This window comes from Sceloporus undulatus, chromosome 2, assembly GCF_019175285.1.
Source record: "Sceloporus undulatus isolate JIND9_A2432 ecotype Alabama chromosome 2, SceUnd_v1.1, whole genome shotgun sequence".
In the NCBI taxonomy this organism is placed as follows: domain Eukaryota; kingdom Metazoa; phylum Chordata; class Lepidosauria; order Squamata; family Phrynosomatidae; genus Sceloporus; species Sceloporus undulatus.
In genome coordinates, this window is record NC_056523.1 from 142,089,924 (window position 1) to 142,105,830 (window position 15,907).

Genomic DNA, 15,907 nt, shown 5'->3' on the forward strand with positions numbered 1-15,907 from the left:
ATGTTGGTAAGGCTGCCAGAGTGAAAACTGGAGAGGTTCTTCTGTACCGTTAATGGTTGTGCAAAAGGCAACACCTGCTGAAATTCCTCCTTCTACACAACAATTAAAAGTACAGGAGCCCAGTTTTCAGTTAGACTGCCCTAACTCTTGGAGAGGGATGGAAAATCAGGAGTAAATGAGAACATAATGGAATTTTCGGGAAGAGGGCATTTTGCACAACAGGAATATTTCATGCTGCATTTTGGTTAACACATTAAGCATAATATTAGCAATTCTCTCACTTCAATTAACAGGAAGTTAATATTCTTCCATATGCATATTTCTCTAGTAATTCTGTTGCAGTTTTGTAATGTTATATTACTGTACTGTCTTCTCAATATTATTTATTATTATGTTATTATGACATTTCCATTCCACTCACTAGCTGAAGAAATTCACTATGCATTTCACAAAAGCTGTTTGCAGGGACATCACTGGGGAAGGTGCCAGCAGTGCAGGCTGTATCAGGTGACACCCTAAGTGGGGGTGACACCACTGCTCCCCAGACTTCTGCCTTTTGGTAGAAACTGGCTGTGGTGTTTGCCTGCATCTTTTTAAAATGTTGTCAGTGTGTCAGTGGGGCAAGGCTCAGTAGGAAGAGAAAGGAGAAAGTCCCCATTAAAAAAAAAATTAAATAAATTCAATTAAAAGTTAATTACTTAAATTTTAAAAAAAATCATATCTTACCAAATTTTCACTTTAACCCCGTGACACTATGTACATTTAAGGTGGTCTTATGAAATTATAACTGAAAGGTATAATTTTAATTTTGCTATTTGTTTATGTCACAACTATTACCATTACATTCAGTGATATATGGGAATTATGATTTATGAATAACATTAGTGCAAAAAAAAATACTGAGGATTCTGTATGGGGTGGTATGAGAGGAAGTCAATGGGGGCGATGACTCCATGAGTTGCTGCACTGGATGGCGCCAGCCTTAGTGACACCACTGGCTATATGTTGAAGATATTCAGGACAGGCCAAAAGAAGAACATATTCACATAGCACATAACAGTGGCATTTACTGCGCATAGGATTTAGTGATGGGTGTCAACAACAGAGGACTTTAAGAGGGGTTTAGACTAACTCATGGAGGACATTATGGCTGTGTGCTACTTTGAGATTAAAAGGCAACAGAAAGAGTTCTAAGCACCAGGGAAACATAAGTAGAAGGGGTGTTCATTTTCTTCTAGTTGGTCAATGTGGAAAAGAGAATATTAATCTAGATAGGCTGTTACTCTGGCCTAGCAAGTCTCTTCTTAAATCTTTCCTGATTAGTGATTAAGTGCATGACAACCAAACAGAAGACCCCTCCATCCATCAAATGTCCTCAACTGCTGCCAATGTTGTTTTTTGTTATGCACCAGACTTTTTAATGGGGGAGGAGGTTAAAATCTTTTCAAAAAATATTTCATTTTTTTTGTAATACAAAAAGGCTTAATAAAAAAAGGCTTAATCAAGACTTAATGCTGGCAAGCTTACTATAAAGACTTTACAAATAAAAAGCTTTAAATTTTTTGCTGATTGCTCTGTTGTATTTGTGGGTTTGAGTTTTTTAATGATGTGTGTGGGGGAGGGGGGAATGGTTGTGATGTTTTAATTCTGTAAATTGCCACAGAGTTAATCTCAATGAAGGGCACTATGTAAATACTTGGAGACTGGGTCTCAAACTGCACATTCACAAGTGAAAAGAGCAGTGAAAATCACTATTCATTATTCTAAATATTGATTTCACATTGCTGATAATTTTCTAAAGACCTTTAATTAGTGAGTTTATATGAGGATAATGTGCCCCCTGAGTTTGCTCATAATACTTTATTTGTGAGGCAGTGATACATGTGTCATCTTTTTATAGTAGCTGCTTGCTGTATTTAATGTGCCCTAATTAACTCAGAAATCTATAATGCTGTGATTTAATTTAAACTCTCATATTTGGATTTACTAGTGCTTACTTGTCAGTAGCTGATAGGTAGAGTGGAGATGAGGAGAACTGTTCTATATCAATATGATCATATTGGTTGTTCACAAGGCTCCAGGATCAGATTCGGTAGATTCAAAAGAACCTCTAGAGTCTGGAGACTGAAGAAATGATTTATAAGCTAGAAATTCTCTACTCTCATATCATCTGCTGAAATTAGTACATGATATGTTGTTCTACTGTAACTTGTATGACTAGCAGTTTTCTAATTTTATCAAAGTATACATTTCATTCAACTTTGCATATTTGTTTTTTCTTGTTTTTTTTTTTATTTCTCCAGCCTGAAGAACTCACAAATGCACTGGAAATCAGCAATATTGTCTTTACCAGTCTCTTTGCCCTAGAAATGCTTCTCAAGCTCCTTGTATATGGCCCTTTTGGCTACATCAAAAACCCATACAACATCTTTGATGGGATCATTGTTGTGATCAGGTAATTGGCACAGAATCTCCTTATGCCCACACAATTTCTCCCAACTGAATGCAGGCTAAAAGTGCTGAAGGAAAGTAGTAAGAAGAGGCTGTTTTGGGGCAGGTGCCTGGTTTATTTTGTCGATGTGTTAGATACTGCATGTGCTTCAGAACTGCTGGGAAACCATCATAAGAGGTATGGGGAACCTCTAGCCCTGGAGCCAAATCCAGCCTTCTGGGGTGTTGCCAGTCAATCATACCCTTTCCCCCATGACACCACTCTTTGACAGTATTCCATTTTTAAAAAATAATAAATTGTCCATTGACTCTCATGACTCTCTGTACAAGAGCACTATTTTACTTTGTTCTCCAGGAAGAGTTTAAGGATACCGGTCGCCTGAACAGAGAGGGCAGGCAATGGAAATAATCTAGTGCTATTGTCTTCTTTCCTTCTAATTTTCATACCTAAAAAGTAGCTGTGGCTACGAAGTCTGTTTATTCCTCACCTCATTTCAGTTTAACATGTAGGGTGACCATTTATTCATACTAAAAAAAGAAAAGGTCACCATTGTATTAAACAAAAAGGAACTCTTAAGAACAATATGCAGACTCCAACATTATCAGGCAGAAACAGAGGAAATGAAAGTTTGCAAGAAACAGCCCAGAATTTCAGTTTGTATAGTGGAATTAAAGCATCAGAGTAGTACAGTCGGCCCTTCTTATACACAGATTTGCCATCTGCGGATTTGAGCATCCACTGATGGCAAACCCGGAAGTTGTTCCCAATGGCAGCACACATGCATGCACGCCACCATTGGAAACAAAAGTCCCTGACCTCCCTCCCTCTCCTCCCTCGCTTCCCTCCCTGCCTCCCTCCCTCTTACTTACCTTTCGGGCCAAGAGCTTGTGCTGGAGGACTTGGAGGCCTCTGACGCGGCTGCTTGGCCTCCTCACCACCGCCATTGTGGCGGGAAAAGCCGGGTGGTGGTGGTGACAGCATAGGCCAAGCCTCAGCCTCCTTGCTGCCGCCGCGAAGGACCCAATGGCAGTGCTAGAGGCCAAGAGGCCCCCAGCACCAACACCCGGCACTTTCGCAGTGGTGGCAGTGAGGCCGAGTGGCAGTGCGGGAGGCCTTGAAGGCCTCTGGCGCTGCTGTGCTCTGCCTCCTCGCTGTGGCCGCAGGAAAGGCCTGGCAGCGAGGAGGCGGAGTACAGCAGTGCCAGAAGCCTTCAAGGCCTCCTGCACCATCACCCGGCATCCTTGCCACCACCGCCGCAGAAGGGCCAGGTGTCGATGCTGGGGGCCTCTTGGCCTCCAACACCGGTATCCAGCCCTTCTGCTATGGCAGAGGTGTCAAGGATGCCGGGTGCCGGCGCTGGAGGCCTTGAAGACCTCCAGCGTGGCAGCTGTATCTCCTCGCCGCTGCCGTGGGAAAGTCCCGGTGGTAGTGCTGTTGGGAGCCAAGAGGCCTCCAGCACCGCCATCGGGCTCTTCCACGGCAGTGGCGAGGAGGCCGAGGCTTGGCCACCGCCACCACCACCCGGCTTTTCCCACGGTGGCGAGGAGGCCAAGCAGCCACGCTGGAGGCCTCCAAGGCCTCCAGCACCGGCACTCGGCCCGAAAGGTAAGTAATAGGGAGGGAAGGGAGAGATGGAGGGAGGAAAGCGAGGAGGGAAGCGAGGGAAGGGATGGAGGAGAGGAGGGGAGGCCAGGGACTTTGACACCACCATTGGGGACAAATTGGACTTAAGCATACACGGATTTTAGTATATGTGAGGTGTCCAGAACGGATCCCCCGCATATACCAAGGGCCCACTGTATATGCCTATCTGGGAATAATACTTTTTAAGCTTGATGGGATTTGTTTCTGGGTAGAAATGCATCAGATTATGATATAAATTCTACTGATCATTTTGCAATAAAAACATTGATTAGACCCCCCCCTCACCTGTTTTTGACAGCATTTTTAATGTTTTCCCCAAGCCTCAGAAAATAATAGTAAAATGTCTGTTTATTATTTTTCTTCATGTGGATCTCTATCTCCTTGGAATACTTACATGTCGGTCCCTGCTGTCTGAGGATCTTTGTTCATATTATTATTAGAGTTATTATTAGAATTCCATAGGCATCCCTGTTTCATATCTACAAATTACCCAGGAAGTCAATTTACTAGCTTGGACTGTAAACCTTCCACACTTTTGCTGTACGTACTGTATATGGGGAATATAAATGCCCCACTGTGGAGTAATGTAACATTACTTTTTTCCTTTCTTAGTGTATGGGAGATAGTGGGACAGCAGGGTGGAGGCCTGTCTGTTCTACGGACCTTCCGCCTTATGAGAGTCCTGAAGCTGGTCCGTTTTATGCCTGCTCTCCAGCGCCAGCTAGTGGTCCTCATGAAGACAATGGACAATGTGGCCACTTTTTGTATGTTACTGATGCTTTTCATCTTTATCTTTAGGTAAGTACTTAGTAAAGATTTTAATGCATTATACTAGTAGAAGTCATGGTAGCAATAATTTGTGTAGCCAATGCAACCGTTGCTTCTGTGCTTAAGGAACTTTGTTTCAACCTTTGTTTGCTAAGATGATGAAGTCTCATTTTGCTAGTCCCAACATTGTCTTGTTCCATTTCTGTAGTACCTTTCTCAGCCCATTTTCCTTTTGTATTCAGTATCCTTGGGATGCATCTCTTTGGCTGTAAGTTTGCTTCAGAGAGAGATGGAGACACTCTCCCCGACAGGAAGAACTTTGATTCCTTGCTCTGGGCCATTGTTACTGTTTTCCAGGTAATACATCAGTCATGTCTGACAATTGCTTAAGAAACATGAACCTCCTGATGTTTGGATTATTGAAAATGTAACACAGAATTTTAAGAGAACAATTAAGGCCTCGAATACAGAGTTCCTAAAGCCAACTATAAAATATACTATGAAGATTAGGCTAGCTTTGTCTGATAAAAACTTCAGAAAGCAAAGAATCTATAGAAATCAAGGTTAAAAGCAGAATTAAAAAAATTGTTCCATGAAATGCTGATATTCTGAAATGAGGAACAGTCTTTAAAATAGCAAAATGTCCATTAAAAGAGAGGGCAACTGGTCACATTAGTCAAGATATCCATTTCTTTCAACTAAGAGGATCAAACTGTCTTTAATAAAATGGGAGCTTGAATTCTTAGGATATTGGAAGACTGGGATTTAGTTGTCCATTTGCACAAATTGTTAGCTTTGGTATCGTTGGGAGAAAGAAATGAACTTTACAATAAAAAAGGGAGACATTGTAGATTAAAACCTAGGTCAACCTATTTCAACCTTGGACTTGTGTCTGAGTTTTCAAAAGGCTGTTGTTGTTTTGTTATTTTGGTTTTTCTTTTTCTTTCTTTTTTCTTTTTTTGCAAAGGATGCTGGGGTTAGTTGGTGACCCTACAGGAGAAAGCAAAATAAAGTGACTAGTGGGGAATGGGAATTACAACCCAAATTTCCATGTGCTATCTTTGATTATTTCATTGGTTTGTGCATGGCTCAGATACTCTGAGTAGTAAATAAATGTGGAATGTATTTTGGTTATTTGTTGGAGTTTGTGCCAGCCTGGGACTTAAAGTAGGGCTAGACCAGGTTGGGCGTCCACATGTGCCCGGCTCTACCTTTGCCACCCAGGCACCATGTTGGCTCACGCCCATATGCACAGGGTGCACCATGATGACACACAGGTGTTGGAGCACCCAAATGGCGCTCTGTGGAAGGGGTGTCATCGTGGCACACAAGTGCCATAATTGTGCCCCAGAGTGGATCGTTGCTGTGGCATGCAGTTGCCACAGCAACGATCTGGGGCAGAAAGGAGCAGTGTCTCACTGTCCCTTCCTGCCTGTCTGTCGAGCCCCTTAGTCAAGAAGAAATAACCAAACAAATTCCTCATTTAAGGCCTTAGAATTTCTGATAGTGACCAATAGACCCCAAGGATCTAGTTGTGTGAATGTTATGACTCTTCAGACACATCTGGAAATGATAAGCAGTGAGTCTTCTGTAGCCTTCAGATCATCAGTCAGGAGTAAGCATTCTCTCTTAAGCAACGACAAATGGGAGTTGTAATCTGCAGGGAAGGACAATGTATGCACATGTCTGACTATAAATCTCACAGGCTAGGTTCTTCAGTGTGGACTGTGCCTGTAGGGACCTGGATTTCTCAAGTAGAATGAGATCTATACGGTCTCAGGTGTGTGGGAGAACATGCTGTGAGGCATAACAAGTACTAGTCATATAAAATTACTGTTTTAAATTGCCTATGCATAAGATGCTTGGCCTGGGGAAATAAAGTTTCTCCTACTTTGAACACAAAAAAATTAAGTCAGGTAAATATTCATCCAGGCTCATGAAGAATTATGGTCTCTGGTACTGCTACATGTCATTTGGTCCTTTTTTTCCCATTCCAGATACTTACTCAAGAAGACTGGAATAAAGTACTATATAATGGCATGGCTTCTACCTCTTCCTGGGCTGCTCTGTACTTCATTGCCCTCATGACATTTGGAAATTATGTTCTCTTTAATTTGTTGGTTGCCATTTTGGTGGAAGGTTTTCAGACAGAGGTAAAGCCTTGAATAACACTTGTTTTATCTTTCATAGAATGTATTAAGAATTCTGCACCTATCTCTTTATTATGATTTCAACTAGTTTGAGAAGAGGGAGATAGGGTGTGTGCTTTGCTCCTTTCTTTAGCAAAAATTTCAGAACAACCCAAGCTTGGAGTGTTATTTTTTAAAAGTAATTAGCTACATTTGCAACTTTAAAAAGTTTATTAACTGATGTCAAGTTGGTTTTGACTTATAGTGACACTGTGAAGGAGAAATCTCCAAGCTCTGCTCAGTCCTGCTAACTCAGGGCAACCTTGATTAAATCTATCCAGTTTTAATGTATATTCCTCTTTTCCTACTGCTTTCCACCTTACCAAGTATTGTTGTCTTTTCTTGTTTACTATTATAGTTTCCATGTTTAATTTTTTAAAAAGTAAGGTTCTCATTTCTAAAAACGGTTCCCTTTTTAATTACTTTATGAAAGCTGAACAGTACAAGCTGCTGCCCTGTGGTTAAAAACAAATCACACTTAGGAACTTCTCCAGACAAAAAAAGTCTCTGAAAGTCCAACATTTTGTTCCTGTCAAACCAATTTTATTTTGGAGATCTACATGACATTTTCCCCATGCTGAAGTATTCCCAGGGAAATCGTGGTATTCAGATGGTAGGGAGGGCTATCTGCAGGCTAGCACCTCCTCCTTTGGCCATGCGGTCACTGGTAGATTTTCAAAGTCAAAGAAATTTAGTGTCCATTTGCAATTCAAAGAAAATGTTTCCTTGGAATCCAGCTTGTCTCCTTCTTTTGTGAAGCCACAGGCTCCTATGTCAGCAGAGAACACTGAATTTCTCAAGAGGTCTTCATGTTTTGCATCAGGAAAACTTTAGGTGGTCTAGAGGCAAAACATGCCAATCAGTCCCAATATTAGAAAAATTGTTTTACCTTTGTTGGAGGCAGAACCCTCAGATGGCAAGGTCCCAGTGCACTAGCTCTCTCTTTAGGATTCCCCTGTGATGGCTAAAATGTAGTATTTTGAAATTCAAAAAACATCTAGGGGTAGCTGTGTTGGCCATATAGCAAATCCTATAACATCCATACAATGATACCATTATGACTTCTTGAGAAATCCAGTGTTCTCTACCTACATAAGAGCCTATGGCTTCACAATGCTGAATTCCAAGGAAACATCTTCCTTTAATTGAAAATGTACACTAAATTTCCTTGAATTTGAAAATCTCCCAGTGACTGCATGGCCAAAGGAGGAGTGCCAGCCTGTAGGCAGCCCTCCCTACCATCTGAACTAATACCAGAAACAGAAAATGCAGGCCTTTGACTAACATCTTCAGATTTTTTTTCTCCTGCTTGCCTGATGAATAAGCGAATGTGACTTTGAAAGTATCAGACATGTAATTATACATTTTGGTTGGCCCAATAAAATTGTTTGAATGTTATAGGACTGCTGTATGGCCAACACGGTACTCCTAGATGTTACGTCATAATGTTATTATATTATACCTTTCATATTTTTATTGAATTATACTTTTTTATTGAGAAAAGAGACTTATTATAAGTAGCTAGGTATTTGTAATCAGTTACATCCAAGCTCTGTTTATACATCAATCCCTTTTGCTCTTAAGGCTAAGGTTTAAAAACTGTTAATATTAAATACAAATACATGTTGAATGGAACAAATATAATAGTGCCTTTGAAATGTACTTGTTGGCTTAAGCCAAGTGACGAGTTGCCTGATGAATATATATACCATACGCAGTTGAGGGATGAGTTAGGTTATTGTTTTATTTGCAGTTGTGCTTTAGTGAATATTTTCCTGTCATCTTAAGGTCAACATTTTGACATCTGTATTAATTCAGCTTTTTGTCTAGTCTTTACCAGAAGCTGGATCTTTTGTGAACTAGAATCCATCTCTGCAGCCATCTTCAGATAGTTGGAAAGCAAATTTCTGCAGTGAACTTGGCCTGCCTAATATACCAGCAAGCAAGTTTACAAAGTATACAAGAGTTTCAAAAAAGTAGCCGGAAGATGCTTCTGCCTGCAGCTCAGGCTAGCAGAGAAAAACTAGTCTTAAGGCAATAAATGTCAAAGTGATGAAGGTCTAAAGGTGGCATTATTCTGCATGAGGCCCTAGGCAGAGGGAATATGATAGCTAGCATTATTCAGCAGTATCTAGTAGTACCATTTCTAAATTAAAGTTATATTGATAATGTAGGTTTGACAGGAAAATAACAACCTTTTGGGTTTGTTACCTTTCTTGCCATCATGTTCATTCACACCATAAAAACTCGTTTAGAAAACCTCTTGGGCTTTTCACTTATTTATTTATTTTGAGCACAGTTTAAGGAAAAGATTTACTGAGGCTTTCCAGGGCAAGGCAGGCAGAGTCTCTGCTTGTTTAATCCGATCTTCCTCAGATCACTGTGTTTCGTTTATGTTGTTTCTGCTTGATGTCATGCCCATGCCTCCATGTAATAGTCTTTTTGTCTTAGAGGAAGGGTCATTGTGCGAGTTCAATGGACACATTTTTATTTCCAAGAAGTGGGTGATTCTTCACACTTCAGGCATTAGAGGCAAAACTACCTCTGGCTCTTGTCAAATGATTAGAGGGCTTCTGTCTCCAGGACTGAGTGGGCTGATTCCAATGAGTATACCAACTTGACTGGAATATCTCTCACTGCCAGTTATTAATGTGCTGTTAATAGCCCAAAATGAATATAGTGCCTAAATATACATTGTCTAAAGATGATTCACAGAGCATAGACAGATTAGCTATATATTTGTTGTCAGGATGTCCCTTACAATGAATTAGCAAAATTCCAGTAATGTCATTAGTATCAACACTGGCTAGAATCTTCTTGGTGACTTTCAAAAGTATAAATCATGCCTATGCCTTCATATGTGATTTCTGGTCATTTCAGAAGGAGATAGCCTGTATCTTCTTGTGTGTAAGATTCCTTGCCCTGGGTGCTGAAGAGCCACAGCTCATGGCCACCTTTGTGATGTGAGAATGTTACCTGCTGTTGTGACTGCCTTTGGGTAGAAGGAACAGCCCTATACAGTGGCATATCTCTGCAGCTGATTAGCAGATGAGGAGACAGAACTGGGCACACAAGCCCTCCAATTGCTATTTTATATATATATGGACACACACAATGATGGTGGATGTACACTGGGAGAAAACTTGCACTCTTATAGTCTCCATATTGCATCCCAGCTATAGATTTAGGATCTGTCCCACTTATTTTAATGTTTATTCCTTTAAAAATATACCTTTAAAATTCCATGGGGATTGTTCCTTCTTTGTACTATACACTACTGTCAAATAATCCTCTTTCCAAAAATTAGTGTGGTTTACTTTTGTCCGTCTGGGGTATCTTTTATCACTCAAGAGCCATTTTGTTCCTTAAGCACTTCCATCCCTTCTTCTCCTTTGAAGTCCTCTCTCAGTGTAGCTGATTTTTTTTTAAAAAAAATCTTTGTGTTCCTCAAGTGCCTTTCCTCAACTTTGGAAACAACTTGTTAATTTTAGTCTCTGACTATGCAGGACCTTTTGGTTGCTTAGCAGCAAATGCACCTATGAAGAGATGAGGCTGCTCTTAAAACACACATGCACACACACAACCAAAGTGAGCACCTCATGCAAGAGGCACACACAGCACATTTCCTGTTGCATGGAAATCAGATTTGGTTTTCAGTGTACATTCTGAGAATTTTCCTCACCCCGATTTTTTGGTCTCAACTTCCAGCAGTTGCTAGGTATGAAAGAAGAGCATGAGGAGGAATCTGTTTCATAGAGCTAGTAATGCAAAATTACTGACTGAGTGAGCTGTCAGTGAACAGTCTTTGCCCTGGGGGATTTATCTGAGAAACAAACATTGGCTCCTAGTGAGCAAGCTCTCTGTCAGCGATAAAACTGCTCTCCTGTGGGACTTCAGGATAATATTATCTATCAAGCATATTCTTCCATTAGTAATCCTTTCATGTTCCCCACAGTTTTTCTGCTTGTCTCTGACAGTCCTTAGTGGCTTGCTTATCCTTTGTCCCTCTTTTGTGTTGGCATATTCTTCTAACTTCTTATCTTCCACCACTAAGCTACCTGTGAGTAAAGATGACAAGTTTTATTGGAAACAGAAATTTGTAAATAGAAAAATTCAAATTGGTTGACAGGTTGCACCTAAATGAGATGGATCAGTAGGGTTCTAAATTCTGAGAGGACAAAAGGAGGAATTATTTTTTCTACCTTCACTCATCATCTGGAGATGTCTCTGGAATGATTTTGGACCATCATCTAATCTGTACTGCAGAAATAATGCAGTTTGATACCTCTTCAAGTGCCATGGCTCGACACTGTGGAATTTTGGGATTTGTAATTTTGTGAGCTATTTAGCCTTTTCTGTCACAGAGCTCTGGTGCCACAACAAACTACAAATCCCAGGATTCCACAGCATTGAGCTATGGCTGTTCAATGCTATCAAACGACATTGTTTCTGCAATGCAGATTAGAGCCATGTCTTGTGCATAAAACATACTCATATTACATTATTATCCTTAGGGAAAATAATGGTGCTCCTGTCAAATTGTTTGTTTCTGCAAAGCCAGTCTGGTAATACTTTAAATTCTCAACACAACCAAATTGAGGCAATTTTCAATCAACATATTATGCTGAGTTAGGAACAAACCTTTTGCCTGTGCATGCAGCCCCTCCACTCTGTCCTTTGTGCAAGCTGATGAACAAATCAAGAATGCTTCAATTAGCTGTAGCTTCCTGTTTTGAATGAATGAGACAACTGTGGTTAACAGATCTGGAGCACTTTGCGTAGTGGTTTAATATCCTGTCTTGTTCTGAAGCCACTGGCCATGGTTGCTGGGAAACTATTAAATAGGTTAGTTGAAGAGTTCCCAGTTATGTTTGCTGGCTCATATAAAAGAAGCAAGAAAGAGCCAGTTTGCTGTTAACTGCCCTCAAGTTGATCTCAACCTATGACAACCCTATGCATGAGACACCTTCAAGACCCCCCTATCCTCCACTGCTCTGCTTAATCCCTGCAAGCCCATACCCATGACCTCTTGAATGGAGTTCATCCATCTCTTTCTGCTTCCCTCTACCTTTCCTAGAATTATTGTTTTTGCCAATGAGTCCATGGGATCCTCAGCACTCTTCTCGAGAACCACATCTCAAATCCATTGATTTTCTTCCTATCTTGTTTCTTCACTGTCCAACTCTCACATCCATGCATGGTAATAGGGAATACAATGGCTTGTATAATTCTAACTTCTGTGATTAGTTGTATCTCTTTGCATTTTAGAATCTTTTTAAGTTCCTTCATATAGCCAGTACATATGTACAAAAGGTTTGTTCATATTCAGCCTATTAAGCTGTGACATGACTCTTCTTCTTAGATGTGAATTTTGACCAGTCTCCTTTCAAATTTATTGACATCATTACCTAAAACTCATGGTTGCATCCACCACCAAACACAGCAGGCAAGAGAAATACAGCATGTGTGTTACATACTACAAATAATATGAAAATTTTGTTTATTTGTACAACAACATATATCTCAATTAACAAAGCTTGTTAGCAGTTTTTGTACATCAAAATACTTTGTTACATCATTTCATAGATAGAAAATTTGAAATGCAACCAGAGTGAGGAACATTTCTGAAGTTCCAGAAAAACAGAGATGCACTGTAGTTATAATTTCAAATATAATTGAGGGGGGGCAGTTGTTTGGTTTTTTTTATTATTATTATTATTTGGTTTAAATCAATAATAATAATAATAATAATAATTTGTTTTATTTATATACCGCTATTCCAAAGATCATAGCGGTGAACAGCAAGTAAGCTAATTAGCAAGTAAGCTAATTTGCCCCCCCAACAGTCTGGGTACTCATTTTAGCGACCTCGGAAGGATGCAAGCCTGAGTCGAGCTTGGGCCCTTTTGCTGGTCTTGAACTCGCAACCTTGTGGTTTCGAGTGAATGGCTGCAGTACAGGCATTTATCTTGTATTTTGCCAGGAACAAGAAGTCTATAGGATACAGTACTTTATTTTGAAAAATGGTTGTCAAATTAAGTACTGTAACAGAAATGATTGTAGAATTATTAGGGGAAAAATAGATACAAAGCATATGATTAAATAAAATTAATTTCTAGAAACAAAGCCTGCTAATACAGTGTGCCCGCTCCATATGCGGGCACACCATACGCAGCTTCTGGTTTACGCGGAAGCCACGCAGCAACTAAGTGAATGATGTACGCGTGCTGCCCCACCGTGAGCACATGCTCCATTATACTGAATGGGGCTCGAGTATATGCATTATTCGCCTTATGTGGGACCGGGGAGGGGGGTCTGGAATGGATCCCCTACATAAGGCAAGGCTCCACTGTATAACATTCTAAAATGGGCACAGATTCAAGATAATTCATCACATTTAAGCTCCAACAGCTTGTCCCAAAGTACACTGAACCTAACAAGGGTGTCAATGTTGTTTATGATATTTGAATTGTGATCCTGTGGTGCTCGGTGAAGGATATAATTTAGAGATTAACTGTTCCCTATTATTAAAAGAGCATCTGGTATCTCTGTTTAAATGGCTGGTGTGAAGGTACCTGTGTAGTTCCATTTATAGTTTTATGCCTACATGTACTAAAAAGTTCCTTTTAAGCTTTGGTAACTAGTTTCTCCATCACTGGAATAGAGTCCATTCTGAGTTTTAACTTGAACTCTACTATACTAGAGCTATACAAAGTGCTGCATCTATTTTAGATAGGATTCAGCACCTTGGACAACTCTTTTATAATCTGGACTAAAATCTTGATCAGTTTTACACACACCCCACTAACACTGTGTCATCAGAATGCTACTGCTTGTAACTATTTTCTCCCCTTCTTGTATCTCTCTAGCCAATAAAGCATGGAGCTGCTGAACATGAATAAGTAACTGAAGCACTTTATTTTGGTAGCATTTTAGTGTGACAAGTAGGTGTTCAGCTTTAAATGAATCAGATAAACTCAAACAGACCTTTACCTAGCCCTTGTTCAACTTGTAAGGTGCAAATCTCTCCTAACATTGGCATTAACATTGTATATTGCCTCATTTAAACTTGCTTTATTTTATGGTTCTTCAAATGTTGGTACTGTATTTACTAATCCAGTGTTCATGAAATCCTTGCATTGCTGCATGATATTAAGTAGATACAGATATTGTTGTGGACCTCAGAAAAAGACAATGGCTAAAATTGCCTTTGGGTCACCATAAACTGGAAGCAACTTACAGGCACACAATAACACAGGGATTGTGATTAGGTATGTCCACAGTTTAGTTATGCCTAGCACGAATTTTTTCTTTCTTTTCCTTCTGACAGCAGACATACAATCCTTGCCATATTACAAACTACTCTTCAATGTCCCCCTTTAATGTTTTAAAGTGGTTTGCTGTGGGACCCAGCTGGTGTTCTGTCTGAGAAACAATTTAGTTTTGTGTGAGAAATATGAAATGTACATGATGGTTTATCCTTAGTTCTTTACTAACCATTTGTTAACACATTGGCAGTGAACTATGAAATAAAACTTTCAATATAGCTCTTAATTGAAAGGTAAGGTGGAATCTACCATAAGGGAGCATTAAATAATCCTTATTTGTGCAGAACAGACACAGAAACATCAGATGACACAAGCATAGTGCAACCTGTTCCACTGCTTCTCCATGATATGAAATTGACCCCAATGGGTACCTTCCCCTTCTCTCACCTTTCCCTTTTTGTTTTCATCTTTTTTCTGTCAAAACTTTTTCCACCCTTTGAGCCACTCTTTCAATTTTAATGTTGAAATTTGTAAAAACCTGAAAACCCTCCTTCCTTCCTTCCTTCCTTCCTTCCTTCCTTCCTTCCTTCCTTCCCTGACCTCTACCCCACCTTCCTTCCTCATTTTTACTTCAGGAAATCACCAAACGGGAAGCAGCGAGTAGGCAGTTAAGCTGTATTCAGCTGCCTGTCGACTCGTCAGTGGTATGTAAGCTCTTGTGGCATGAACACTCCCAAACCTTGTTTAATAGTTCTCTCTCTCTCTCTCTCTCTCTCTCTCGCTTTCTTTCTCTCTCTTTCTCCCTCTTTGTAGTGAACAATCACACCATCACCACTGTTCTCATCATGGTAGCTGTTTGGTTTTGAATTTGTTGTGGTCATCAAGTTAGCCTTGATTTTAAGTCTCTTCCTTCTTTGAGAGAATTCAAAGCCTCCATAATGACTAAGAATCTCCTCAAGATTTCTACCTGCTGCTGCCAAGTTCCTTTTTTGTGCCCTTGAGCTGCCCACTAAAAGAAGAGGCCATTTTAAGTGAGATACAAAGATGGATTGATAGATAGGACATGACAGTCCAGTTGCATGCCTTAGCTGCTGCTCTCCAAATCACATAGGGAAAAAGAACCTTGCTGTCTAAGGTCCCTCCATGGCCCCAGGATTTGGTAGAGCTAGGGTAATTGGAGCCTGCTTATATTTATATTTACTATGTTAATGCATTTCTTTGAGTATTGCTCTTGTGGACATAAGTTTGTGTTGTCGTTCCCCACCCCCCCATGGAAAGAGCAAATTATCTCAGCTTCCTTGATTATATTATTGCCCATGCCAGACCACTACCTTCTGAGGACCAGATACTGTTCTTGTCCTATCACTGAGAAATTACCTGTAGAAAACAACTCATGTTGTTTTTGTGATTGCAGTATACAAAATGTACTTTAACCCTTTTGCAGATGAAACTCAGCCCCCTTTTAGATAGAGACAGAGACAGGGAGAAAAACTAGGAAAGCCCATCAAAGACAGACGGGACCTAAAATCAAGCATGCATTGTGGATGCTCATGTGTGAGAGCACTCTGTCTTGGAAAAGCCAATAC

The 15,907-nt window shown here is 40.2% G+C and overlaps 1 protein-coding gene across 1 annotated transcript in view; it reads left to right on the forward strand.

Moving 5' to 3' along the window:
- The window catches only part of CACNA1G (calcium voltage-gated channel subunit alpha1 G), a 539,836-nt gene that overhangs the window by 394,508 nt on the left and 129,421 nt on the right, over window positions 1-15,907 (forward strand). The window contains 5 exon segments of the mRNA XM_042449813.1: window positions 2,304-2,455; window positions 4,709-4,894; window positions 5,107-5,221; window positions 6,862-7,017; window positions 14,957-15,025. Coding sequence (XP_042305747.1) covers window positions 2,304-2,455; window positions 4,709-4,894; window positions 5,107-5,221; window positions 6,862-7,017; window positions 14,957-15,025 — 678 coding nt within the window.